Genomic DNA, 26,586 nt, shown 5'->3' on the forward strand with positions numbered 1-26,586 from the left:
AGGAGCTGGCATACTGGAGAAAGACGACAACAGTTGTGTTCAAGCCTCAACTGCTGTAGTGGTATGGCCAGTGGACTGCGGTGTGGAGTGTCTAGGGTACTCTAGAGCAATAATGGGAAAGTGCCTGTGGTGGGAAAAACTTTCCACTTGACAGCATCACCACTAGATACCAAAGGGAAAGTGCCTCTGTCCTTAATGTCCTAGTGGCGAAGAAACTGTGGAAGGATGAGATCACCCAAGCAGACAAGGCCAAGAAAATAAAATGGTCAGGAAGAGGTGGGCAAGGGCATATACTGTGCCTGGGACCAGGAACTGGCACAGGAGGCAGCAGATGTGGGCACAGGCTATGATGGGAATCAAGCCAGTTCAGGAACAGAGTAGAAGAGTGAGGGATCTTGTTTCTGAAGTAGGGTAGAGAAACTGATGTTTGGTTAGTTGAGGGACAGAAGTATGAATGGACTCCTCAGCCACCAGGAGGCCAAGATGTGGCAGTGGCCAGACTGGTGCTTTCAACTGTCTGGAGCACTCAGCCAAGACCAAGGACAGAGCATGGCAGTTCTGCAATCCTGGTGGCGCTCGTGTCAAGCCTCCTGCTACCTGCTCTAAGCGAAGAACACTCCTCAGTCCCCACAGCCAGCTGTCTTCTCCAAGGTAGGAGGCCAAAGATCCTCAAGGGGAATACAGGCAGACCTGGGGCTGAGGAGGGCAGCGTATAAGGCAGGCAAGGGGCTTTTCCTCTACAGATGTTCTCAGACAAATTTTCCATAAAAATCACAAAGTATGCCTACAGGCACTGGCATTCCTCAGACCAGCAGAGCGGTTTAAGACACCCCTGCAGCAAGGAAGTTGAACTAAGAACACCACAGGCATTCCTGGTGCTGGAAACCATGACCTATATAAAGGCCTGTCCAGGGTCTGAGTGCTTCGAGCCAGGTGGGAGGGGATCTGCCATAAGGACATAAGGCATGCTGACCATGCCCTAGCAGCCTGGTCACTATAACTTTCCTCTTCACAGAGCAGAGTTAAGACATGGAGAAGGCAAGATTTGAACCCAGCTCAAATTAAGTCACATGGACCCACGTACCTGCTCACTATGGCCTCACTGGTGCCTCCATCTCTTCCTAGGCAGAAAGGGAAGGAAGAGGTGGCAATTACATTTTCTTTGTCCAGAAAACTGGCAGGTGTGGTGAGGCTGAGCCCTCTGAGTTACCATCTGAACCAGATAGCTCCAGAAAGTCCCTCCCTTCCCTGGAACCAGCAGGGGAGGCGACGTGAGGGTTATTAATTCTTTATTAGGATTCAGGTTTCAAACAAGGTAGAAGGCAGTGGCAAGAGGGGCTCAGGTAGGGGGATGATGAAGGAATACCAGGCTTGGCTAGCTGGGTCACTGCCAGAAGCCAAATGAGAACCCTGGGCTGGAAGGGGTGTGGAGAGGGACGGACAAGGGCCGGCCTAGAGGAGCAGATGGGGGTCAGCGGATGGTGTATCGGACATAGGGAACCTCGACATCCTCGCCGCTCTCATCGTTGCAGCACAGCTCAAGCACCAGCGCCCGCACGTGGCGGCCCAGCTTTCGCTTCGACACACGGCTCACAATCTCTGTCATCCTGGGGATACGGGGTTGGGGGTATAGGGTCAGGAAGGCAGAAAGCAAGAGAGGACAGGCAGGTAAGTGGGGGCAGTGAACTGCGCTGTGACAGCTGGACGTTGAGGCTCCCCAACCCATACAGGGCCTTCCCCAGCCTGGTTAGTGGCCAACTCACGGCTGATCCAACCGTTCCTTGAGCTTGGCGGCTGGCATGAAGAAGGAATAGAGCATGGACACACCCTGGGACAGCATGGTGATCTCTAATTTGTGCTCTGTCTGGAGAGGAAAAGGGAATAGCAGTGTCATGGGGGTGGACGGGCCAGCAAGTCACCTTGCACACCCTGCCCCCTGAGGTTGGGTGAGAGTGAGAGAGGGGCCTTACCTTAAAGTAGTCGAGGAACTGTTTGAGGGTCATCTCCTCACCATTAGGCTGCAACCCTTGTACCTCAAAGCGATCCCACAGTGTCCACTCTTGGTTATAGTACTGCAGGACAAAGAGGGGAGAATAAGATGGAGACCATCCCAGAGGGTCCAGCCTCCATCTGTCTCCATTCCCCTCACCCCCACGCAGACATGTTCAGTCAGATTACAACCCTCTTTTGTTCAAAATCCTCTTGTGGCTCCCATCTCACCCTAAACACTGAAATTCTGTTTTCTTCTTGTCTCCTACCCTCCTCAATCTCACACTCACTGCAGACTTTGAATTCCTCCAACTTGCCAGGCACACCCCTTTCAAGAACTGGTCCCTCTACCTGGAATGTGTCCCCACTCACCACCAAGCCTGCAGTTTGTCCCCTCACATCCTCCAAGTCCAATCTCAAATGTCATCTTATCAGCAACGCCTTTTCTGACCATCCCACACAAAATCTCAAACACATCCCCTCGCCCCCTGGTATTCTCAAGTCTTATCATTTTTTTTTTTTTTTTTTTTTTGAGAGGGAGTTTCACTCTTGTTGCCCAGGCTGGAGTGCAATGGCGCGATTTCAGCTCACTGCAACCTCCGCCTCCTGGGCTGAAGTGATTCTCCTGCCTCAGCCTCCTGAGAAGCTGGGATTACAGGCGCCCACCACCACGTCAGGCTAATTTTTTTTTTTTTTTTTGGAGACAGAGTTTCGTTCTTTTTGCCCAGGCTAGAGTTCAAGCGATTCTCCTGTCTCAGCCTACTAAGTAGCTGGGATTGCAGGCATGCACCACCACGCCCGGCTAATTTTATATTTTTAGCAGAGATGGGGTTTCTCCATGTTGGTCAGGTTGGTCTCGAATCTCGAACTTCAGGTGATCCACCCAGCTCGGCCTCCCAAAGTGCTGGAATTACAGGTGTGAGCCACCGCACCTGGCCTCTTTTTATCCTTTTTTGATTCCAAAATCATTTAACAGGTTATTTATATAATCTATTGGAGGAATGTAACTTAGAAGAGTTCCTGCACACAACAGGTGCTCAATAAATATTTAAGTGAATTCGTGAATGAAACAAGCAAAGCATTTAAATGTAGAAGTACCCAATAAATTTTGGCTGCCATTATCATAGTTACTAATAATCTCCCAGGGCACAATTCAAATATCCCATCTTTTCTCCTGTACTCAAACAATGTGATTAATGAATAAATGAAAAAGGGATGAATAAAAAGGGTAGGTACACATAGAAACCTTCACCTGGTAACAGGGTATGATGCAAATTAGAACCAGATCTACACAGACACACCTCACCCAAACCCCCATTCCGATGCAGGCCCCCACCTGGTGACATGGTGCAGCAAGGGGTTCAGAGAAACCAAAGAAAGGCAGGGCCAAGTTAAGGAAACCATTCTTGTAGGAGTCAAGCTGTCGGTGCCCCTGTACAACCTTGTACAACTCCAGACACACAAGGCCAACCACGGCTGCTGTGGTCGTGGCAATGGCTGGGATGATCTTCCCTGCAATCAGCTTGCTCTGAGAGACAGGAAGGGACAAAAGAGGGCGGTAGTTAAGTACAAGAGCCTCAGGGTCTACAGAGGGGCTGCGGTTGGGTAACTGAAACCTGGAGAAGGGCGAACATCAGGTCTAGATTCCCCTCACCTTATGCCGGTCTGCAGGAGGAATGTCATAGTTTTCTGCCCGGAGATTGGATGCAGCCACGATGAAATCCATATGAAAGTTGCTGTCATCATCCTGTTATGAGTGGGGAGGGTGTGAAGGCAGTGGGGAGAGAAGCCGATAAAGAAGATGTGTATCCTCTACTGCAATTGCCTGCTGGACTCTCCCAGATCGCAAAGGAATGGCTAGGAACACCTACTCATTCACAGCCACGTGGCAGGCCCATGATCTGAACCCCACAAAGGCTTGGGGCTGGCACCAGATACTCCTCCTGTTTTCTCCAGCCTGTCTATGCTTTGCCCATCCTCCTTTCCTGTCCTGGGCCCCCATCCCATACCTTCTCAAAGTCGATGGGGTACATCTTGAATCCAGGGAGCTTGTCTGGGCTGGGCAGAGTGGCTTTGAGCTCCTCTAGACGGCTGTCATCTGCATGAAGAGAGGAACACTGTCAGCCCTTTAGATGCCACGCTAAGGTCTGAGGTGGAAATGGGAGCCCAGGGTGGGGCAAAAGGTATTCAGGTAGAAAAAGGATTTGGAAAGGAGAGACATCCTGGGAGAGAAAAGGGGCAGGGAGGAGAGGTAGAGCAGAACAGAGTACAGACCTGAAACACAGAGACTAAGAGCTGAGGCTATCAAGAGAAACCTCTAAAGACACTAAGGAACGGAAATGAAGATGTTGGGATAAAGTGGAGTTGGAGAAATCAAGATGGGAGACGTAAAGATCTTGGGAAGAATGATGTAGAGCAAGACGGAACATACAGGGAGGAAAAGGGGAGTAAAAAAGATATATAGAGGGGAAATTGGGGGAAACGTACAGATATGGAAACAGAGGAGAGATATGGGGGGAGATGGAGAAGATATAAAAGGGGGAGAGTAGGGGTATATACAGAGGGCAAGACAGGTGGGAGGAGAAAAATGGAGGAAATATATGAAGGCGATGAGAGATATGGAAGGAAAGATTGAAAGACATACACGTAGGAACATGAAGTAGATATTTCGGAAGGAAGATAGGGACCATGGAAGGGGAAATGGGAGGAGATTTATGGAGAGGAAGACAGGGGAGATATAAGGAAGGTAAATGTAGGGGGCGTTACAGAGCTACAGAAGCATTATATACAGAAGGGAAGGACAATGGAAAAATATGTAGATGGGGGTTGGGAGGAGGGTGTCAGTAAACTGCAGCCCCAAACTATGGAGGGTGAAGATGCACAAAGAGAAACATGGGGGTAGATGTACAGATCAGGGCGGATCTGGAAGGAGACAAGGCAGGAAGGTATCAAGGGAGAGAGACCGCTGGTGGAGATGATACCTCCTAGATGAACAGATTAAGAAAAAACAGAAGAAAAAACAAAACTCAGGGAAATACACAGGGCAAGGGTAAAACAGCGAATTCTCCTGAGCGCCAGAGAGTGAGAAGGAGGGAGGGAAATAATCTGCCCCAACCAACCCTCTTCATGTCAAAGGGAGGCTCAAACGAAGGTATGGGTAAACCTCAGGCCTGGGGTCACAAAGCAGAGCAGAGCCAGGGGTACAGGACTAGTGGGGATGCTGGACTAGGCCGGGGACATGTGGGGGTGACTCCTGGCCAACTGGCCAAACACCCTCACCAACAGAGGCACTGGCGCTCTGCAGCTCCTGGTCAGAAACGTGGATCTTGACGCCAGATTTGGGGGTGAATTCGGGGACCTGCACAGACTGCAGGAGTGTGGCCACAGCAGCTCGGTCCTGAGAGCCTGTCAGCCCGTAGGTCTGGGCAAACAGGTTGGCAGCAGCCATCACATAGTCCAGATGCAGGGGCTAGGAGAAGGCAGGGCAGGGAAGGGTGAGCACATAGTCCTTGAGTGGGGAGCCGCCACCTCCTTCCCACCTACTCACCCTCCACCTGACCCCAGGAGACCCCAGAGAGGACTTACGTTGTTGACATCAAAGGTGAGCGGGTGTGGACAGCGTTTGGGCCCAGACCAGAACGGGGCTCCCGAGCTGGTGAGCTATAAGGGATGAAGAGATTTTTGAGAACAGGCCCTGAGAGTGAAGGCCTCTCTGACAATCTTGATGCTTCACCTAGGCCCCAAAGGTGCCCCTAACTCACTATCTTGAGTTGGGCACTCGATGGGGGCTGGAGTCAACCACAAAAGACCCCAACTGTAGGGTCCCACAGGTTGAACCAGAGATCAGGCTGAGAGAACAATTACCAATCCCTGGGTAGGCATTTTGTGCTAGACAGCCCATCATTTAACAAATTCTCATGGATTACAGGCATTGTACTAACTTCATATTAATAAATACCAGTTAATCCTACCCAAACCCCCCATGAGGTAGATTACTATTATTTCTACTTCACAGACAAGGAAACTGAGGTACACAGAGAAGTTATGTGATTTGCCTAAGTTCGAGTTCAGATTTGAACCCACATTGATTCCTGTGCTCTTAACTCCAGAATTTCTCCCCCACACTCCCTACAGCCCTGACGGGGAATTAGGTATGACTCAGTCCACACCACGGTCAAGGGAAACAGCAACCAAGCCTCTTGCTCAAAGGAACCAGGGTGGGAAAAAAGCAGATCAGGCTCAATCACTCTTCTCAGATCTCCATGCTGCAGGGCACCTGCCACAGCTGGACTGAGGACCCAAACTGAGAGCCCACAGCAGGCTCCCATTTCAGGGAAACACATTCTGCCAAATGAACCCAACAAATGGGCATTACCTGGTCAGGAGGGAAGTTGTGCAGCAGCTGTCGGATGTTGTTTGAGTACTGGGTGTGCCAGTGGTGGCAGGCCCAGGTCACACAGTCAGCCCAGGTCTGTGGTCGCTGCAGCACTAGGCTGCGCTGCACAGCCTCCAGCACCTCCAAGGGCTGGGTGCCTGCCAGCCGCAGTGTTCGCTCCACAAACTTGGGGTCTCTATCAGGAATTGAAGAGGAGAGAGGGCAGGATTACACGTCAGACTCAGGAACAGGCTCCAGAGCAATCTTACTTTCTCCATGGAAAACTATTCCCGACCCCTAACAGCATTAGGCCCGAGCAGCCACTCCTTCATGTGAAAAGTGTACCTGGTGCCAAGTGTTACTTGATGAGGAAAGCAGGCGGGATGCCCTGGCTGGTGGAGGGACAGGGCAAGAGGGCACTCGAGTTACTCACGTGAGGTACTGGTTGACATTTTCGGCTGGCTGCTTGAAGAGGCCTTCAAACTCATCCCGAGCCCACTGCAGACACAGCAAAAGGATTACACGTGGCCACAGTTGACAAAATGGGTTTCCGCAGATATTAGAAAGATCATCAGTGAATAAAGCAAGGAGGCGGCACACAGCTGATCTGGAAGTGGGGAAGCTCCCCAGCCTTCCCCACTCCCCCACCTTAATTGAAAAACCAGGCTGGGCGCAGTGGCTCATGCCTGCAATCTTAGCACTTTAGGAGGCTGAGGCGGGTGGATCATCTGAGGTCATGAATTCTAGACCAGCCTGACCAACATGGTGAAACCCTGTCTCTACTAAAAATACAAATATTAGTCGGCCGTGGTGGCGCATTGCCTGTAATCCCAGCTACTTGGGAGGCTGAGGCAGGAGAATTGCTTGAACCCAAGGGGTGGAGTTTGCAGTGAGATTGTGCCACTGCACTCCACCCTGGGCAACAAATCAAGACTCCATCTCAAAAAAAAGAAAAAGAGAAAGAAAAACCAATGAACTTTATCTGCACAGTGGTTACAATAGTGCTATGCACATGTGGAAAACTGTTTGTTTGTTTTTTGTTTTAAAAAGATGGGGTTTCACCATCATGGCCAGGCTGGTCTTGAACTCCTGACCTCAGGTGATCCACCCACCTCGGCCTCCCAAAGTGCTAGGATTACAGGTGTGAGCCACTGTGCCCGGCCAACTGTTTTGTTTTGTTTGAGACAAAGTCTCGTTCTGTCACCCAAGCTGGAATGCAGCAGCGCAATCGTGGCTCACAGTAGCCTTGACCGCCCAGGCTTAAACAATCCTCCCACCTCAGCCTCCTGAGTAGCTGGGACCACAGGCACAGGCCACCACACCTGGCTAATTTTTAAAAATTTGTTGCTATATTGCCCAGGCCACGCAATATAGGGCCTTGCTATATTGCCCAGGCTGGTCTTGAACTCCTGGGCTCAAGCAATCCTCACATCTTGGTCTCCTGAGTGCTGAGATTAGAGGTGTGAGCCACCACGCCCAGCCTAAAAATATATTAAGATCTGTGTACCTTATTCTAGATATGTTATGCCTTCATAAAAAAGAAAAACTTCAGTTAAGTATATCTTACCATAATTTTTAAAAAAGAAAAAGAAAAAACTCAGACCAAACCACAAATGATCCTTTATCCAGGCTGTGAGGACTCGGCAGAAAACAAGACAGAGGCCAGACACAGCGGCTCACACGTGTAATCCCAGCACTTTTTGAGGCTGAGGCAGGTGGATCGCTTGAGCCCAGGAGTTTGCAACCTGTCTGGTCAATATAATGGGAACACACACACACTTCCCAGGAGTTCAAGGTTGCAGTGACCTATGAATTGTGCCAATGCACTCCAACCTGAGTGACAGAGTGAGATCCTGTCTCCAAAAATAAAATAGCAAACAAGACAGAGCTTCTGGCCTCTGAGAATTCCTAAGACAGTTTGCAGTCATTAGCGTGGTGGTTTGGAGTGTACAAATGTTAGAAATTCAGGTTCAGATTTCGGCTGTCCGCATATTACCTAGTTTTGTGACTTCAGGCACATAGGGTAACATCTTTACCTCTGTGTCTCATCTCCATAACAGATGATACAACAGTAATACCTACACTTCATGGGGTTGCTAGGAAGAAATGAGCAAATACATATATATTTAAAGCTTGTTTAAAACAGTGCCAGGTACACAGTAAATGCCAAGTGGTTCACAATAGCCCTGTGAGGTAGATACTACTGTCATTTCCATTTTACTGAGCAGGAATCTGAGGCACAGAGAGGTTAAGTTCAAGGTTACACATGACCTAGTAAGACCATGGTGGGTGCACAAATACAAACATATCCACTCGGAACCGCAGGGTCAGAAGGGAAAGTGACAGATGGAGCTGGTTTTTTTTCTCTTCCCTGTTTTGTTCCCACCCTCATACTCCTACTATTCTAAATGGTTTGGCCTCAAGCACTGTACTAAGAATTATTCTGACAACACAATAGTAATCCCTAGGTCTGTTTCTTGGCCCAGGTGCTAGTCACTTGTGTATTCACTTTGTAAAACTTCAGCTAGATCAAACTTGTCTCACCTGTGGTCCATATGTGGTCCAAGACGGCTTTGAATGGTGCCCAGCACAAATAAACTTTCTTAAAACATTATGAGATTTATGCACGGACCTTTTCTTCTTTTGTTTTTTTTCAGCTCATCAGCCATCGTTAGTATATTTTATGTGGGGCCTGAGACAATTCTTCTTCTTCCAGTGTGGCCCAGTGAAGCCAAATGATTGGATACCCCCGAGCTAAATGTTAGTTATGTGCACTGTTCTGCAGGTACATATACCATACACACAGAATCATCCTGACAAACCAGCTATTAAACTCATTTTGAGCAAGAGCTGGGGAAAACCTGAATATGGACTGAGTATTAGAGACAAATAGATAACTGGAAGAGATAGTAAGAAATTATTGCTAATTTTGTTCAGCATGAAGATGATGTTTTGGTTAGACAGAAGTAGTTCTCAACTGGAAGTGATGTGGCACCTCTGGGGACATCTGGCAATATCTGGAGACATTTTCAGATGTCATGATGGAGGGGGAGTGCTAATGGCATCTAGTGGGCAGAAGTCAGGAATGCTAAGAAACATCCTATAGTACACAGGGCACCTCCCCTCCCATGACAAAGAAATATCCAGCCCCAAATGTCAGTAGTGCTGAAGCTCCAACCCTGTTCTATAGGAACATATCCTCACTTGGCAGAGGTACTGAAATAGTAGGGAGTAAAGGATTGTGATGTCTGTGACACATTTAAGCATGAAGAAAAATCTATATAAATCTAAGAAGGAAATGTGGCAAAACATTAAGCATTGTTAAATGTAGGTGAAGAATGGTATTTGAGTATTCATCATAATATTCTTAATATTTGTCTATGTGTTGAAAAAAATTTCAAAATAAAAGTGAAAAAGGAATGAGTCATTCTAGAAACCTAGGCTGCCTTGTAGGAAGTAAAGGAGGGAGGCTTGGAGAAAAGGCACATTTTACACTTAGGCATGCAACATTTGAAGGCAAGGCAAGGCAAGGGTCCGGGGGCCAAGAGGCAGAGGCCTGGCCAGATGCCTGGCTTCCTTCCCTTCCCCCACAGCTGATCACCTGCAGGGTGTGCTCAATGGCATTAGGGAAGTTCTTCAGGGTACAGATGGGGATGGACTTCTCAGGTGGGTCCTGGCTGGAGCTGTACGATTCTGTCAGGAAGGGGATCACCACTTGCACGTTGCCCTTGGTGCCCAGTGTACCTGACTCTAGCAGTGGCTTCCGGTAGTAGACGCAGCGGCGGTCCATGTACATGCCTGTGGGGAGGACACAGAAGAGCCAGGAAAGGAACGTCAGGAGAGGACAGGAAGAGAGACATCCCTCTCGGTACATACACACCCAAACACACACAACTTTGCCCCTGACCTCCTCACCCGCCTCCAAACTCACGGGCATCCACGTTGTCCAGGGCATTAGCCACGCCATCTAGGTTCTGGAAAAAATCGTCATCATAGATGCGCTCCGTGTCAGGACCCACACGGTTCTGGTGGCTTGTCACTCGGATATGTGGATTCATCTGGCACACAGCTGCAGCGGCCGTGTCAGACTTTAACTTCTAAAGGGGTAAGAAAGTACAGTTCCAGAGTGAGTACAGGGGAACAGAGCTCACTTATTTGTGCATTTACCCAACAAACATCTTTATTTTTTTTTGAGACAGGGTCTCTCTCCATTACACAGGCTGGAGTGCAGTGGTGTGATCGTGGCTCACTGAAGCCTCGACTTCCCAGGTTCCAGCAATCCTCCCACCTCGGCCTCCCGAGTAGCTGGGCCCACAGGTGCGCGCCAACATGCCTGGCTAATATTTTAATTTTTGGTAGAGACAGGGTTTTGTCATGTTGCCCAGGGCAGTCTTGAACTCAAAGACCTCGGCCCCACAAAGAGTTGGGATTATAGGCACGAGCCACTGCACCTGGCCCAGACATCTATAAAGAGCTGTCCACCTAAGACTGATTTACTTAATGCTGGGGAAGACCCAGGCCTTGAGTTAGGAGGCTCCCTGGTTTAGCAGGAGAGATGGTCCGTGACAATGCCACATGGCCAGGACTATGTTGCATATGGCAGGGCTCAGTGGAAAGGGAAGCGGTGGACAGGAACAGACTGGAGACAATGGGCCAGACACCTGTTCTTTTGTCTAACATTTACTATTTTTTCAGGTAATAGCACCCAGGATTGATGTAGATTCCCCTAACCACCACCAGGATGCTGGCACACAGACAAGCAGGATCCTTTCAAAGCCCAAGTTGGGCTTGTCCCTCCTCTGCTCAGAATCCTCCCCTGGATCCCACCTCCACTTGGGGTAAAATGAGTTGGTTCCCTGACCTCTCCCACCTCAGAATCTTCATGTGGGCTCTTCCGCAGCAGAGGGCGCTCTAGTCCCTCAAATCCTCGAGGTCTTTGCAGAACTCAGATGTTCCTTAACCACTGTCATCATCAATACTACAAACCATCCTCACTGACTCCCTGAGTCCCCTTATCTGGTTTTTGTTGTTTCCTCTGAGGAGCACTCATCACCAACATTAACTATATGCCTCACTATCGTATTCTATCTATTGTTTGCTGTCCATTCCCCTCCCCTCCAAGAATCTTGTTTTATTCCTTGGTATATCCAATACCTAAAACAGTACCTCAATAACTATTTGGTGAATAAATGAAAGGGAGAATAAATCCTGGGTAAGCAAAAGTGACACTGTTCCCTACAGAAGACTTCTCAGAGATCCCTGTATAACCAACCCAGTTTCCATACATGCAAAGAAGCGTAAGCCTAGGAGACTGAAACTGCAACTCTTGAAAATGCTGCTTCCAAGGTCGGCCCTTGGCTGGAGTCTGGGAACTTGGAATTCAGGAAGGTTCCCACCACTCCCTACCTGCTATCAGTGGTTCACTGTGCCTAAACTGTTCATGCAAACAATACAGTTTATGCTGAACACTTTTCCTTTCAGGAGTCTGGAAATTTAGCTATGTGACAGGCAGGGGGCGCCTACATAACCAGCCTCAAGTAAAAGCACCGGTGCTAAGTCTAACGAGCTTTCCTGGTTGGCACCATTTCCTGTCTTGTTATACTTTGTTGCTATTCCTGTAGTTACTGTTGCTACAGGGGAAATAAAGGCCGCCTTGTATAACTTCCACTGGGAGGAGACTCCTAGAGACCTGCTCCCACCTCCCCCAGACTTCACCCCACCAGCTTTTTCCCTTTGCTGATTTTGGTCTGTATCCTTTTGCTATAATAAATCATAGCCACGAGCATGACTATATGCTGAATCCTGTTGAATTCTCTTGGTGAACTGAGGTTGAGAGTGGTGCTGAGGACCCCAGACATACCATCTCAACCAGTACGAAGAAGAGGTCAAGGCAAAAACAAAAAGGGAACAAGAAAAAGGAGGGAGATGGGTGTGGTAGCTCACGCCTATAATCCCAGCACTTCGGGAGGCCAAGGCAGGTGGATCACGAGGTGAGGAGTTCGAGACCAGCTTACCCAACATGGAAAAACCCCGTCTCTACTAAAAATACAAAAATTAGCCAGGCTTGGTGGTGCATGCCTGTAATCCCAGTTACTAGGAAGGCTGAGGCAGGAGAATCGCTTAAACCCGGGAGATGGAGATTGCAGTGAGCCGAGATCATGCCATTGCACTCCAGCCTGGGCAACAAGAGCAAAATCCTGTCTCAAAATGGAAAAAAAAAAAAAAAAAGGAGGAAAGTGAGATGACAAAGCCCCCACTCCTACCCTACTCACCGTGACATCCCAGGGCCGGAAAAGAAACTGTCGGTTCAGATTTGACTTCTCAATGGTGTCCATGTCTGTAATGACGATTTCTCCACCCTCCCCACAGCCCAGCCCAATCATGGCAAAGTTCTTGAGCAGCTCACAGCCAATGGCCCCTGCACCCACCTAAGAGGCAACCAAAAAGACAGACAGAGGCTGGTCAGGATGATGCAGGTTAGTGCAAAGCTGCCCATCACCCCTTACTCCCCCGAGATGAGGAGAGGGACTAATACCACATCTTCAGGGCCCAGGACTCTAAGAAATAACACACAGTCATGTGAGGAAGGAGGCACCAGAGGAGGAAAGAGAGGGATGCACTGGGCTTTCCTTCAAGATAAGGAGAATGGCAAAGGCAATGCACCATGGGTGGCATGCCGAAGGAAGCCTGAGGGGAGATGGCCAGAGGCCGAAGTGAGGGGAGCAGGCATCCAAGGGGACCACTCACCAGGAAGTACTTCTGTTTGCCCAGCTTCTCTTGCAGGTCTGAGCCAAACACAGCCACCTGACCGTCATAACGGTTCTGGTGCTAAGGAATGCGATGGGAGGAGAGTCAGAGAGAGACCTCCCCCAATGATGCCCTCCACACAAGTCCCACCCACATACCGGAAGGCACTTGTCCTCTGTGAGGGCCTCTTTGTCCTCAGGGAGACACTCAAGGGCATCAAAGTACAGCCACTGCATGATGGGCATAAACTTCCCAGAGCAGGCCTGGAGATGGGAAAGGAGAGAAGGGGTGGTCAGTGGTTAACAGGGCCCTGACACAGATGGAGAGCAACTGACGGAGTCAGGGAGGCACCTGGCCCACCCCAACCCTGCCTCTCCCCACCCATGCTGACCTTCATGACTTCCTGGGCAGCCAAGCCCCCAATGAAGGCGTTTATGGGTGCCAGATCCCCAGCAGCCACATATGCCAGCTTCCGGATGAGGTCTTCGTCCAGGTTCTCTTGCTGCACTGCTGGCAGGGCTCGAGCATTCACAGCCTGTGCTAGGGCCACCAGTTCTGTTGCATCCTCCTGGTGGGCCAGAAAGAACCGAGAGAACCTGTGAGGCCACAGTGAGGGGAGGGAGTGTGGACAGGCAGAGAGGCATGGTGGGCCTTCAGTACTAGGCATGTCCGCACTGGCTGGCTTGCCCACCCACCCACCCACCTCATTGCGGGGCCGAGGTGGCCGGCCATGCTGAGCACAGAACTGGTGCAGGGCCTGGAAGCCAATGTGCAGCTGGGCAGGGCGAGAAAACTTGCCGAAATCTGTCATCACAAAGTCGGGTTCTGCCAGTGAGGCCACCAAGGATTTCTGTGGTGGGGGAAGGGGGAGGTCCATCAGAACCAGAAGACAGGAATGGAGAATTCGGGAATGCCTAGAACCACCCACCACAGCCCAATGCTCCCATCGACACACTCACAAAGCTAATCTTCTTAGGTACTTTGACCTGACTGACGATGCCTCCACGGATATAATCGGAGAAGTTGGAGGTGTCACAGATGCTAAAGGTGTAAGGACCTACAGAGGGCAGGAAGAGAGCTGTCAGTCTACCCATTCTCCCTAAAATCCACAACTCCTGCAAGATAAGGAACCCCCCGCCCCCCACTCAGCTCAGACATCAGGAGCCATCTCCCCCAGTCCCAGGCTCCACTTGGACTTCAGAAACCATCTCTCCTGTGCCTGACCCAGCTCAGACTCCGTGAGACCCTGTGACCCTGGCCCTAAGTCTACACAGGAAGACCTTCTCTGCTCCTCATCCAAATCAGCTCACACACAAGTAGATCCTCTGAGACCTGTTCAAACACCAGAGACTTTTCCCCCCTCAGCTCAGATACTAGGCATGCATTACTCCCAGGAATAGTTCGAACACAGCGCCTCTACCCCATGCCCACCAGCTCTTGTTGGACCCCACAGGATTCTGTCTGTAGTTCATGTCAAACACCAGGATGTGTCTCCCCTCACTCCGAACCCCAGGCCATGTTTTCTCCCTTCAACTCCCTGGCCAGAACCCAGGAACATATCTCCTACCTCCCCTCTGCTTCCCTCATGGTCCCAGCTCACCCAGGACTTTGATCTCTATGGGCTGATTTCCGTTGAGTTCAACCATGCCCTGTACTTCTGAAAAGGAGACAAAGTCCCCACTCTCAAAACCGTGTCGGGCCTCATCCAGGCAGGTAACCACACCGGGGTTGTCCTGGTTAAAGGAAAAGTAAGTCTCAGAAACAGGCCCAGGGTACCAAGAGCAGACAGGAAGGACTACCACAGCCCACCTGTCTGCCAGAAGCCATAGGGCTGGTCTCCTTACCTTGGTAACCATAGAAACCATAGCACTGAGCGGCTGCTCCCCATTGGAATCTGTGAGGATCATTTCCTCTCCAAAGTCACAGAAGAGCTGCCTGTAGAGGGAGGCAACAGGCTGGTGCCCAACTCCCACACACATACAGGCCCCACAGGTCCCTCAAGATAGTAGTGAAAACTTGCTGAGCACACTCAGCCTATCACTGCTGGGACGTAAGACGGTACTTGTGCCACATGGGTAGAGATGAACACACAGAACCCAAAACCTGGGTAGCTGTGGAGGGATGAGGGCAGGGAGAGGCTGGGGGTCTTGGCCTGAGCCTGGTAGGAGTTAGGGGAAAAGGCGACAGGGAGGGGTACAGGCCGGCACTCACCCAAATAGGCCCCGCGTGTCTGCCACCACCAGCTTGATGCCACGGCTGTGACAGAACTCACCCACTCGCAGCTGGTCCTCCAGGAGGGTGTTGGTGAGGACCACCACCTGTGGAGAGATGGAGGCTCAGGCCCAGCATTGGGGTGAAGGGGAGAAAATGGTAGCGGGCTGGTGTGGAGGACTCAGGCAGTCATCAAGGCAGACATATCCAGGCTTTGCTAAGTCAGTCTCTTTCACAAACACACAGCACCTACTGTGCATCAGACTCTGTGGGGGTCAAAAATGAATCTCTGGACTATACCAGAAAAGGTGAAGAGGTAGCTGGGAGGATGGAGTTTGGAAGAGCTGACTCATTATCTGACAAACACCCACTGCTGTCTGCCTACAGGAGCCTGCCATGCCCTGTGAGACACCGGAGTAAAACTCTGTCTCCAGCCAAAGTCTGAGCTCACTCCTACCACACCCACCTGCTTCCAATTCTCAAGACAACGCCTGCTCCGCCATGATCTTTGGGATTTTGCTCTCTGCCTCAATGTCCATCCTTCCCCACCCGGGTGAGCTCCTACTCCTCTATCAGGATTTAGCTGCAGTGCCCTGGCAACCTGGGATCCCTCAGGGCTGACCCTCAGCTCTCAGAGTACCTCTTTCTGGCCTAAACTTTTTAATTAACAAACACTCATCCAGTCCTTATCATGTGCCAGCTACAATTCCACGTGCTTAACCCTTACAAAAAGTCCATGAAGCCAGTGCTGCTATCACACACTGACCACAAACAGGAAAACTAAGGTATAGGAGATGAAGCAACGTGCTTGAAGTCACACTATCAGAGCTGGAGACCCGCCGTAAGGCAGTCTAGCTCCAGAGTCTGTGCCCACAACCACTATGCTGTACCATTTGAAAAGGCAGGGAGGGCCAGGAGCTAAATGCTGCTACCTGCATCCTCTAGTCCCCCAGCACGAAACCTGGCATTCAGGCTGACCATTAAATCGATATTGAAAACTACTGAATAAACAAGAAATGGGCCCTAAGAGAAATGGACCCTAAGAGAAATGGGCAGAAGGCTGGGTGGTACCCCAAGATACCTGGAAGTCACTAAGGAAGTCCTCAACAAGGGGTCCAGTGTAGGCAGTGACAGGCACGTAGCTGTTGAGCTCAGCTAGGCGGGGCTGTGATACCTCGGCCCGGTTTTTACCGATGTCCTCCTCTCGCAGGTAGAACTATAAGGGAGTGCAGTAGGGGAAAAGGTGAAATGGCTGTGGCGCCAGGAAGGGTGCTGCCTCGGGGAGGAGAAAGAGGCGGGGAAGAGGTACCTGAGAGGAAAGATCAGCCCACTGGGCAGTGCCCTGGTCATGTAGGGTGACAGCCTTGACCCCACCAAGGATGATGTTCTTAGCGATCTCCACACCCAGGCCTCGAAGGCCTGATACCAGGACACTGGATGTCTGAAGCCGCTTCATTGCCTCATGGCCCAACACATACCTGCCAGGTTAGGGGGTACTCCAGGTCAGGGCCTGCCCCACCCAAACCTATCCTCTCAATGCCCCATTCCACCCCTCAGCCCAGGCCTGGCCCTACTTACAGCTGCCGGGAGTAAAGGCCCTCATCTATGTCACTTTCGCTGCCGTTCTTGGCCATTCCCTAGGGACAGAGGGAAGAACAAGTTCAGGGAGACACACAGGAGTGGAGCACGGATAGACAGTGATACAAAAGACTTTCCCACCCACCACCTTGCCTGCCAGTCTCCAGGGAGAGGACACTCACGTTGGTTGGCACCGAGGGCACTTCAGACAACACGGACTGGGCAAGGGAGCAATTAGAACCCAGCTTTGGATCAGGCCCAGACACGCGACGTTTCTTGGACAGCGGCGAGCTGGACATCTGGAAGGGAAAAGGAAGGTCAGAGGTGAGCCTGGGGCACGTGGGTACCATTTTTCTGTTAGTAGCAACTGTAGGGGAAAGGAAGGCTTAAGTATTATTACCCCCATCTTACAGAAAACAGGGGACAGGCACAGAAAGGTGAGGACTTGCCCAGGGTAACACAGCTGTCAGAGCTAAGATCTGAACCCAGGTTGTCTGATTTGCAAATCCACACTGCTGACCACTAAGCCATTTGCTTCTTCCCAGCCAAGGATAATGAGGGAGAAACTCCAATCCTGGAGTGACAGGAATTGACAAGAATGCACTTGTACAGAGGTCAGAGGAAGTGGATTCAGGACAGACCTGGCTTCAAATCTTGCCTGCCACTCAGTAATAATTAACCCCCATGGGCCTCAGTTTTCTCATCTATAAAACAGGGGTGATAATACTACTTACCTTCCCCATGGCGTTGTCGAGATGATAAATAACACAGACCATAGAGCCTGGCACAGAGTAGGTACGCAATAATAAGCAGCCATTCTCCTCTCCCTTAATCCCAGGGATGGCGGGGGAAGGGAGAGTGCAGGAGGGAAGCGCGAAGCTTGGACATCCATCAGGGTGGCATGATGGCAGGAGCAGTAACTTGCTGAGAACCCAGTGCCCAGAGCGGCTCAGGGAGGAAAGTTTTATAGAGCCCAACCCTGCCCCAGCTTTGGAAGGGGAAAACCGACACAGACCGATACAAGAGGTTGCAGAAAGAGAAAACAAACAGGTCCCAAGCCTCATCTGCATGCGGAGTCCCTTAAACAGGTTAACTACAATGATCAATGAGTATTAGATTTATTAGGAGTCCTCCCTGTGTCAGATGCCATAGTAAGCACTTCTCTAAGCCTTGTGTCACTCTGTCCTCAGGGTACTCCTGTGGGGCTTGGACTGCTATTAATAATACCCCCCACAACTTAAAGTAAAGGGAAAAAATTCACTCAGGGACGTTCAGTGACCAAAGTTCCCACATCGAAGCTAAGCTGGGACCAGACCAGGATCTGCTGACTCTGAAGCCCAAGCTGCTTCCTTGTGTTACCACGTTTCATCCCCTCCATGACCCTGACCCAGCAAGGCAGAGTTTAGCGTCCTTGCTGGACAAATGAGAAAACGTGAGCTCACAAGGTCAAGTAACTTGCCCAGGGTCACCTGCTAGGTCCCAGAAACAGAACAATACAGCCCGCTGTGGAAGTGAAATCTAGTGGTGGGGGTGACTGCATCCAGATGCTAGAGACGGCAGGACCCAGAGTCACTTCCCCTCATCCCCAGTGCTCCTCTAGCCACTGAGTCTTCTGTTCACGTAGGTCCTCCTACACTGAGACTTTTATGACACTAAGTATCCCAATGTACCTAAAATTCCATCTTTGCACCTGTCACTAGCACCAACCACAATGACAAGAGCTCCCTACTATTTACCAAGAGCATACTGCATATCAATCAAAGAGGAAAGAGCTTTGTCTAATGTTAACAATCCCCGCGACCCACATAACCCTATGCCCAAATCACAAATGAGAAAACAAAGGCTCAGAGAACCCCACTGACTCGTCCAGAGGCATGCAGCTGGTGGCGGACTGTATGCTGATTGCCCCTGGGCTCAGGGCTTAGTCCACAGGGCTAAGGAATGGGAGATGAGGGGAGGCAGGAGGCTGGCTGGAGCCCCTGAAATAGCCAGCTGAATTGCTGGGAATACTAAGAGCCAACCTGAGTAGCAAGAAGCTTGGTAAGTTAGTTAGTAGAGACAAAGGTGAACCGTATTTTCCATTTACTGACTCTGACCTGGGGTAGGGATCTCATTTCCTCTGAGCCTCATTTTCTCCAAAAAGCTGGGGCAAACGAAACTGTCTTCAAGGGGCTGCTGGCAGGGTTAAAGAAGCCAAGGTCTGTGGTCAGAACTCACTGACCTGAGGATGTGAGTTCCTCCCTGGGCACCTGTAGTGGCCGCCATTGCTTAGTTATCTCCTCGCCTTGTCATTGGTCAGTTTGCTTGGGACACACCATCTCCTCGCTCCATAAATCAGAGATGACCCGGGGCTACAGAGCACTTTAATATCTGGACATTTCACCTCTGGACCCCTAGTTCAGGCAGCAAGGGGCTAAGAAGTTTCAGATGACTATTCAAGTGGACTTCGACTGCAAAGGTTTAAAACAGCCCTGTCTCAAGGCAAGCAGGAGTCTGGGACAGAAACTCTGGAGAGGAGCTAAAGATCCCCCACCCCCAGCAGAAAAACAATCTACACCCTTCCTCCCTCAACATTTGCTGAGGCCCCCATTATAACATACATACTGTGAACTGTTTTGACAAAGCTGAACTGTGGCTTCGTTTCTAAACACACTTGAGTCTCCACACTGAAGATTTTCAAGCTTTTATTCCCAAACCAGAGAGTTTGAGGGAGGAGTCTTGGAGGTGTGAGGGGAGGCAGGTTAGCAGGATGGAGAAGCTAGGGCATAGAGAAGGGGGGCTGGGGCATGTCAAGCTTTCCGGGAGGGGTTAACTGAGAAGTCCTTGGGAATGTAAGAGGAGAATCAGGAAGTGGCTGTCTAAGCACAAGGAGGCTCTGAGACAAATGGGAAAGGAGATGTTGGAAGTCCTGGGAGGGAAAGGACTGGGTCAGGGTGTTAAGAAAAAGACTCAAATCCAGATCTCTGGAAAAGGATCTTTTGAAGGGCTGAAAAATTGCAATGGAGGCCCCCAGAGGTTGCTAGGAGGTAGGAGGACAGTTGCTGGGCCCCATGGAAGCTGCAAAGGGAATGGCTGGGGGACTCTAGAGTCTGAGGAGGCAGCAGGAAGATGTTGGGGTCTAGGGGGAGGGGTAGTCTCCATCAGGAGGATGTTGAGGCTCTGGAGGTCTCTGGAGACAGATGCTGGTAGCAGAGAGACATCTTTAATCAAAAATAATAGGGACATGCAAGAGGAGAGGTGTATCTGACATTCCTACTACAGAGTCCCAGGAGGCTGTGGGGGTGGATGGTGAGGGGCTGAGACAGGTTTCTAACGGAACACGAAGGCCCTGTGTCAATCTCTGGCTGGACATGCTAGGTATCACAGCTGCTCTGAAGGGGTGGAAAAGGGAAGCTGAGCCCAGACAGCTCAGGCCTTAAAAAGATTAGTAAGCAAACATTGGCTAGGTCCCCAAATGGGGTTGAGTTTCTCTGACCAATTATGTAGGACCCCATGGAGGTGCTGAAGGTAGATGCTGAGAAGGGGGTTTTCTACTGCAGTAGAAAATAAGTGGGCCATAGCTGGACACGGTGGCTCATGCCTGTAATTCCAGCACTTTGGAAGGCCAAGGGCGAGTGGTTCACCTGAGGACAGTAGTTCGAGACCAGTCTGGGCAACATGGTGAAACCCCGTTTCTACTAAAAATACAAAAAAATTAGCCGGGCGTGGTGGCACATGCCTATAATTCCAGCTACTTGGGAGGCTGAGACAGGAGAATCGCTTGAACCCGGGAGGTGGAGGTTGCAGTAAGCCAAGATGGCACCACTGCACTCCCGCCTGGGTGACACAGTGAACAACTCCATCTCAAAAAAGAAAAAAAGAAAAAAAAAAGAAAAAGAGGGCCTGTGGGGGGAAGGGACATCTGGCGATGATCCTGGGGTCCAAGGAGGCTGAAAGCAGAAGCTGAAAGTCCCTGACTGCAGATGTTAGGGACCTTGAAAGGATCTGAGGGCAGATTCTTAGGCCTGATGTGAGGATAAGGGATCTGTGAAAAAAGCAGCTAGAACCTGGGTTGACTTTCGAAGGCAGAGACTGGGTCTAGGGTGGGGTTGGGGAGGCGACTCTCTGACGGAAGGGGCTAGAAGCCAACCGGGTCTGCAAGAGCAGATGCTCGCAAGGGCTCTTTGATGGAGGATTATGCATCCAAACAGTTCCTCCCTGGTATCTGGTGCCCTGGAAGGCTCTGGGGGTTAAAAGTGTCTGATGGGGAAGATACTGAGGCCTCTCAGGAGTAGTCTCTGAATACTGGGAGTATGAAAAAGGAGAAATTCCGTAAAAGTAGAGGAAGTGTCTAAGAATAGAGTCTTGGAATTGAAGGAGTCTCTCAAGGCAGATGCTAAGAGGGGTCTCTGAGTAGAAATACGGGGCAGAGGAGTCTCTGATGGAAGACACTAGGACCAGGGAGGGGTTAAGAGACCTGAGGTGTGGTGAAGAGGGGTCCTCGACACAAAGGCCAGGCCCAAATGGCCTTTCACAGGGTCTAGTCCCCCTGGAAGCTCTGAGCACAGCTAGCATGTGTGTGGGATGGGGGGTATGACGGAAAATGCTAAAGAGGACTCTCTTACAGAGATAAAGGGCCTATGGACCCCTTCGAGGTCTAGCCCATCTTGGAAGCCTTGAGGACAAATACTGAGAAGCTAGGAGGTGTCTCATCAAAGGAGATTCTGGGGCAGGTCTTTAATGGCATTCAATGGCGAGGAGCTTTGGTTAGTAATGCTGATTCCCGTAAATCTCTATTGGAGACTAGGTAGAGTTCTGATCTGATACATAAGGTTCGGAACGGGATCGGGTCCCAGACTAGTGATGTTGGCCCTGAGTCTCTAAAAGCATATCCTGGGGGTCCGAACCCAAGGTCAGATTTTGGAACTAGAGGGAGCCGGGGTAGTGCTGGCCGGGGAAAATCGGCCCCGCCCCAGGATCAGCTCCCCCTCCCTACTCGGCTGATTCCTGGCGCCAGAGTCACCGCGGCCCGCCCCGACAGCAGTCTGGCTCAGCGCTGGCTCAGCGCTGGCTCTGGCCCCTCCAGTGCCTCCCCGAAACCCCTGCCTCGGGCGAGGCGCAGTGAAAGACCGAATTTTTTTTTACCAATGCCGGTTCCCCGGGTCGCGCCGCCGCCAACTCCTCAAGGAGCCGAAGCCAAGCCCGGCCGCCACCCTCCTCCTTCTCCTCCTCCTCCCCGCCGCCTGGGACGCCTAGAATCGCCGCTGCCGCCCTCTCCTCTCCCGGCCGTTGTGGTTGTGGCTGTCCCCTCCACCTCCTCCAGCAGAGCCGCCGACACAAGATGGCTGCCGCTGAGCCTGGGGCCGGAACAAAACCTTGGGCCCCACCCCCAGAAACCCGGATGCAGGCGGGCCTCGCCTACTCATGAATTATGCATAAAGTTCCCAGTCCGGTTGCGATTCCTTCGGTTAGAAGTGGAACAGCACCACCTGGTGGCCATTGTGGCAGTAACAAAGAAAACAGGTAAAACAGAGGTCAAGCCTTACGGTATGTGGATAATGAATGAATTGTTGCAGCCAGGCTGTCATGGAAGCGAAGAAAAACCATTAAGGCCACGCTTCCTGATTATAAGTTATGCATGAAGTTGGATGGTTGGTAGACTATCAACCAGCAACCAGAAAGCAGATGTTAAAACATGGAAGCCACACACCCCCATTCATGAATAATGATGCTCTTTCAACGGCCCGGAAGCCAAGGAGACCAAGGCCGCAACTTAATAATGAATAATGCATGAGGCCCAGTGGGTTGGAATAAAAGAGGCATGCCCGCCTATTGCTGCATCTAATACACTGTAAGCACGGAAATGGGGCTACTGCAGGGAAAACACACTCTCCCAGGTCCTGAATAATGAATTATGCTGCTGCAGTAGCTCAACCTGGAAACTCAGAGAGGTCAAGAAAGGTCCCACCCAATTATGAATTATGCATAAGGCAAAGAAACACTCAAGACTGCCCTGCCCAGCAAATAGGGATTATGATGCTGTAGCCAATGCAAAGTGACCACGCCTTCCTGTTCATGAATAATAAAAGATGATGCTTCAGTGCCACCAAGAAACCCAGGGGGAGTGTACTCCCTGCCCCCGCCTCCCCTCCAAATGCCTTCCCCCATTTCTCCCCCTTAGGAACCAGGGCTGTCTTGGTCCAATCAAACCCTAACTCACTACATGTCTTTGGCAGGTGCCTCAGTTTCCACAACTGTAAAATGAGGATAGTAATAGAGCCCATCCACCTCCCAGAGATGTGTTATTATGAAAATCAGATCACACCTGTAATCCCAGCACTTTGGGAGGCTGAGGCAGGTGGATCACCTGAGGTCAAGAGTTCGAGACCAGCCTGGCCAACATGGTGAAACCCCGTCTCTACTAAAAATACAAAAATTAGCTGGGCTTGGTGGCGGGCACCTGTAATCTCAGCTGCTTCGGAGGCTGAGACAGGAGAATCGCTTGAACCCGCGAGGCGGAGGTTGCAGTGAGCCAAGATCATGCCATTGCACTCCAGCCTGGGCAACAAGAGTGAAACTCCGTCTCAAAAAAAAAGAAAATCAGAGAGTATGAATTATGGGATGAGCCTTAGAACAGTGCTGGCACAAGGCACTGTTAAATTTTAAAAATATTATATATTGGCCGGGCGCGGTGGCTCACACCTGTAATCACAGCACTTTGGGAGGCCGAGGCGAGCGGATCACGAGGTTAAGAGATCGAGCCCATCCTGGCCAACATGGTGAAACCCTGTCTCTACTAAAAATACAAAAAATAGCCGGGCGTGGCGGCGTGTGCCTGTAGTCCCAGCTACTCGGGAGGCTGAGGCAGGAGAATCGCTTGAACCTGGGAGGCGGAGGTTGCAGTGAGCCGAGGTCGCGCCACTGAACTCCAGCCTGGCGACAGAGAGAGACTCCATCTCAACAACAATAAAAATTATATATTAAAATAAAGATAATATGTTAAGATATGTAAATATGTATTTACATTAATATAAAATTAGTTATGAGTGAGGGCATACCCAGCCACTAGAGAAACCCCCAACTTGGGCCACTGTTTCCCCATCCATAAAATAGGAATAACAACAGCAACTTACCTTGTGATGGAGTTGAAATGAAGAAATATGCACAAAGCGTTTAGACCAGTGTCTGGCACATAGTATAAATGTTATATTAGTAGTAGTACTATTAAATGGCGGCGGGGGGTGGGGTGGGGAGACATGATGGCATCTGGTTAAAACTACAGATTTGTGGAACTACACCCCGGTTTGAATCCAGGCCCACCCATTCACTAATTGTGTGATCTTAGGCAAATTACTTGGCCTTTCTGTGTCCCAGTTTCCTTATCTATAAAGTGGGGTAATAATAACCTACCTCCTAGGATTGTCCTGAAGATGAAATGCGCTAAGTGGCTAAATGAGTGTAAGCTATCTTATCATTATCTTCATACCCATTATTCAGGCTCACAGAACTATTTGCCAAAGATCACACAACTGGAAAGGATCGATGGAATTTGAATCCAGAGCCTCGGCTGATTATCTGGGACTACCGGGCTATAAGAAACGAACAATGTAGGAGGCCTCATCCCTTCGATAGACGCCAGGTTTTAACCCTGGTACCTGTAAGGGAAAGCTAACCGCAGATCATGCAGATGAAGCTGCAAAAGCCACGCTCCGCATGAATTAAGCACGGAGCCCCTAGAAAAGTCACAGAAAATTCAAGGCGCTTACTTTTGCGAATTATCAATGAACTCTAGTTTGCGCGGCAGGCTTCAGAACGCCCCTTTAGCACGCTGATGCGCCCCTCGTGAATAATTCACAAGCCGTTACCTTTAGCGGACCAGGTGTGAAAGCAGCAAAAAAAACCTGCCTCCCACCACAGCCCTACCTCCTTATGAATGATGAATAAAGCCGCGACCAACATAGGCCGGGTGGCGCCGCGTCCGCTCAGGAAGAGCGGGGCTCCGGTGTTCCTTCCCCAGCCTGAGCTGGGAGGCTCCTCTCCCTTAGAAACTTGTGGGCCCCCGATGTGTCCAGCCTGGCAGTCCCGAGTCTCCAGGCGCCGGGAAGACCTCATCACACAACCAGAGATCACAAAGGCCTGACACCTCCACAACGCACAATGCCACATCGGTCCCGATGGTTCGCACTGTCACCAGGACCCCGTCCTGAAATAAGCCCTCCTCCGGTCCCGCCTTGACTTTAGTAACCTCAAACTTTGCTTCTCCCCTTGAAGAATAACCCAAATCCTGCTCCACAGACAAGGGTTCCCATACATGGACCCTGAGAATCTCCCCAAAGCCCTGCAAACCCTGCCTCCGAGGGGTATAAGCCTGCCTCCGAGGGGTGCTCTCCCAAACAGACTCCCAAATCCCACCCCCGAGTCCCCAAACGGCACCCCCTAAGGGTCTCCTCAAAAGCAGACGCCCCCTAAATATCACCCCAGGCCCAGAGGCTCCAAATACGCCCATTAGGGTATCCCCGAAGTTGGAATTAGGGAAGCAACCTCCTCCAAATGCTGTCCAGACACTTGGGGGCACAGTGCTCCAGCTTACCCCCTGCGCCGGGCGGAAGCCTCGCCTTCCTGCTGAAGATGAGCTGAAGCCACGGGGCAACGGAAGAGCAAACCACCTCCGTCGTACAAGAGAAGCCAGAGTTTGCGCGGAGCTCGGAAGCGCGGGGCCTCAGAGAGCCCCGGGCCTGGGAGGTACCACAGATGCTTTGCTAAAGGGGCGTCAGTCCCTGCTCCCGCGTTGCTGGTGCCCGTTTCAGACCCAGATGCCCCTACAGATTGTAGTACGGCCCAAATGCGCGCGGCATGCTGGGGGTGGTAGTTCTGTCTGGCCAGTGCCGGGTGCACGTGGTGGGCACCAGCGCCCAGAATATGGGAAAATGTAAGCCTGGGCTGTGGAATTCCGAGAGCCGTGCTCTGTGGGGTGGGAAAAGGAAGCGGAACGTGTGGGTGCCTCCACATGGCACACCCATCCTACAGATGGGGAGACTGAGACTCAGGTGGCCAAAAATGTTCATTTGACATGGGCCAGGTGCTGGAAATTCTTCCTTGACCTCATGGAGCCGACATTCCAGCAAGAGATACAGACCATAAACATAACAATAAGTAAAATTATAGTTTCACATACAAATCCGTATTAGAATAGATATCTGTGACTATACACAGTAATGTAAATTATGTGCTGGATAACGTTTCGGTCAATGGTCCTGTAACAGACAAATTTTTACTGTTATCTTTTCTATGTTTACATATGTTATCATAGTAGAGACGGGTTTTCGCCACGAACTCCTGAGCTCAGACAATACCTTCCACTTGGCCTCCCAAAGTGCTGGGATTACAGGCGTGAGCCACCTTGACCAGCAAAATTCTTTAGCCTTTTAATAAATGGAGTCTTGGCTGGGTGCAGTGGCTCATGCCTATAATCCCATCACTTTGGCAGGCCGAGGTGGGATGATTGCTAGAGCACAGGAGTTCAAGACCAGCCTGGGCAACAGAGTGAGACATCCCTCCCCCCACCACCTGGTCTCTACAAGAAATCAAAGAATTAGTTGGGCTTAGTGGGGTGCATTTGTGTTCCCACAGTGAGCCCTGTGGAGGCAGGAAAACAGACAAAGGAGAGGGAGAGGGAGGGTGGAAGAGAGGGTTATACTATTTTGCAT

General features: G+C 50.7%; 1 protein-coding gene across 3 annotated transcripts; it reads right to left on the reverse strand.

The window, feature by feature from the left end:
- Positions 1–1,272: 1,272 nt before the first annotated feature.
- Positions 1,273–25,574, reverse strand: UBA1 (ubiquitin like modifier activating enzyme 1). 3 transcript variants are annotated; one of them, XM_012477380.3, is made up of 26 exons: positions 25,470–25,574; positions 17,083–17,199; positions 16,901–16,959; positions 16,632–16,800; positions 16,404–16,538; positions 15,323–15,429; positions 14,956–15,046; positions 14,712–14,844; positions 14,071–14,168; positions 13,815–13,961; positions 13,503–13,679; positions 13,270–13,374; positions 13,112–13,192; positions 12,637–12,792; positions 10,296–10,461; positions 9,966–10,162; positions 6,798–6,862; positions 6,365–6,560; positions 5,575–5,649; positions 5,269–5,458; positions 3,999–4,087; positions 3,644–3,736; positions 3,326–3,517; positions 1,971–2,072; positions 1,764–1,864; positions 1,273–1,607 (listed from the first exon to the last, which is right to left on the reverse strand). In XM_012477380.3, the coding sequence occupies exons 2-26, from the start codon at positions 17,197–17,199 to the stop codon at positions 1,472–1,474; spliced, it is 3,177 nt and encodes a 1,058-aa protein (XP_012332803.1). In that variant the 5' UTR covers positions 25,470–25,574; the 3' UTR covers positions 1,273–1,471. The 3 variants fall into 3 exon arrangements, with proteins under 3 accessions (XP_012332803.1, XP_012332802.1, XP_064220454.1); XM_012477379.3 differs by lacking the exon at positions 25,470–25,574 and adding an exon at positions 22,025–22,223; XM_064364384.1 differs by lacking the exon at positions 25,470–25,574 and adding an exon at positions 17,635–17,657.
- Between the last annotated feature and the right edge of the window lie 1,012 nt (positions 25,575–26,586).

The sequence above is a fragment of the Aotus nancymaae genome, unplaced genomic scaffold, assembly GCF_030222135.1.
Source record: "Aotus nancymaae isolate 86718 unplaced genomic scaffold, 86718_ANA_hifiasm-v0.15.2.pri h1tg000058l, whole genome shotgun sequence".
Taxonomy (NCBI): domain Eukaryota; kingdom Metazoa; phylum Chordata; class Mammalia; order Primates; family Aotidae; genus Aotus; species Aotus nancymaae.

Excerpts from the sequence above, each read along its gene's own strand:
- UBA1 (XM_064364384.1), bottom strand. Across the intron at positions 16,801-16,900 it reads GGCCTTTACTCCCGGCAGCT|GTATGTGTTGGGCCATGAGG; the intron begins GTAAGTAGGGCC and ends CTAACCTGGCAG. Across the intron at positions 13,193-13,269 it reads CAGAGGACAAGTGCCTTCCG|CACCAGAACCGTTATGACGG; the intron begins GTATGTGGGTGG and ends CGCATTCCTTAG.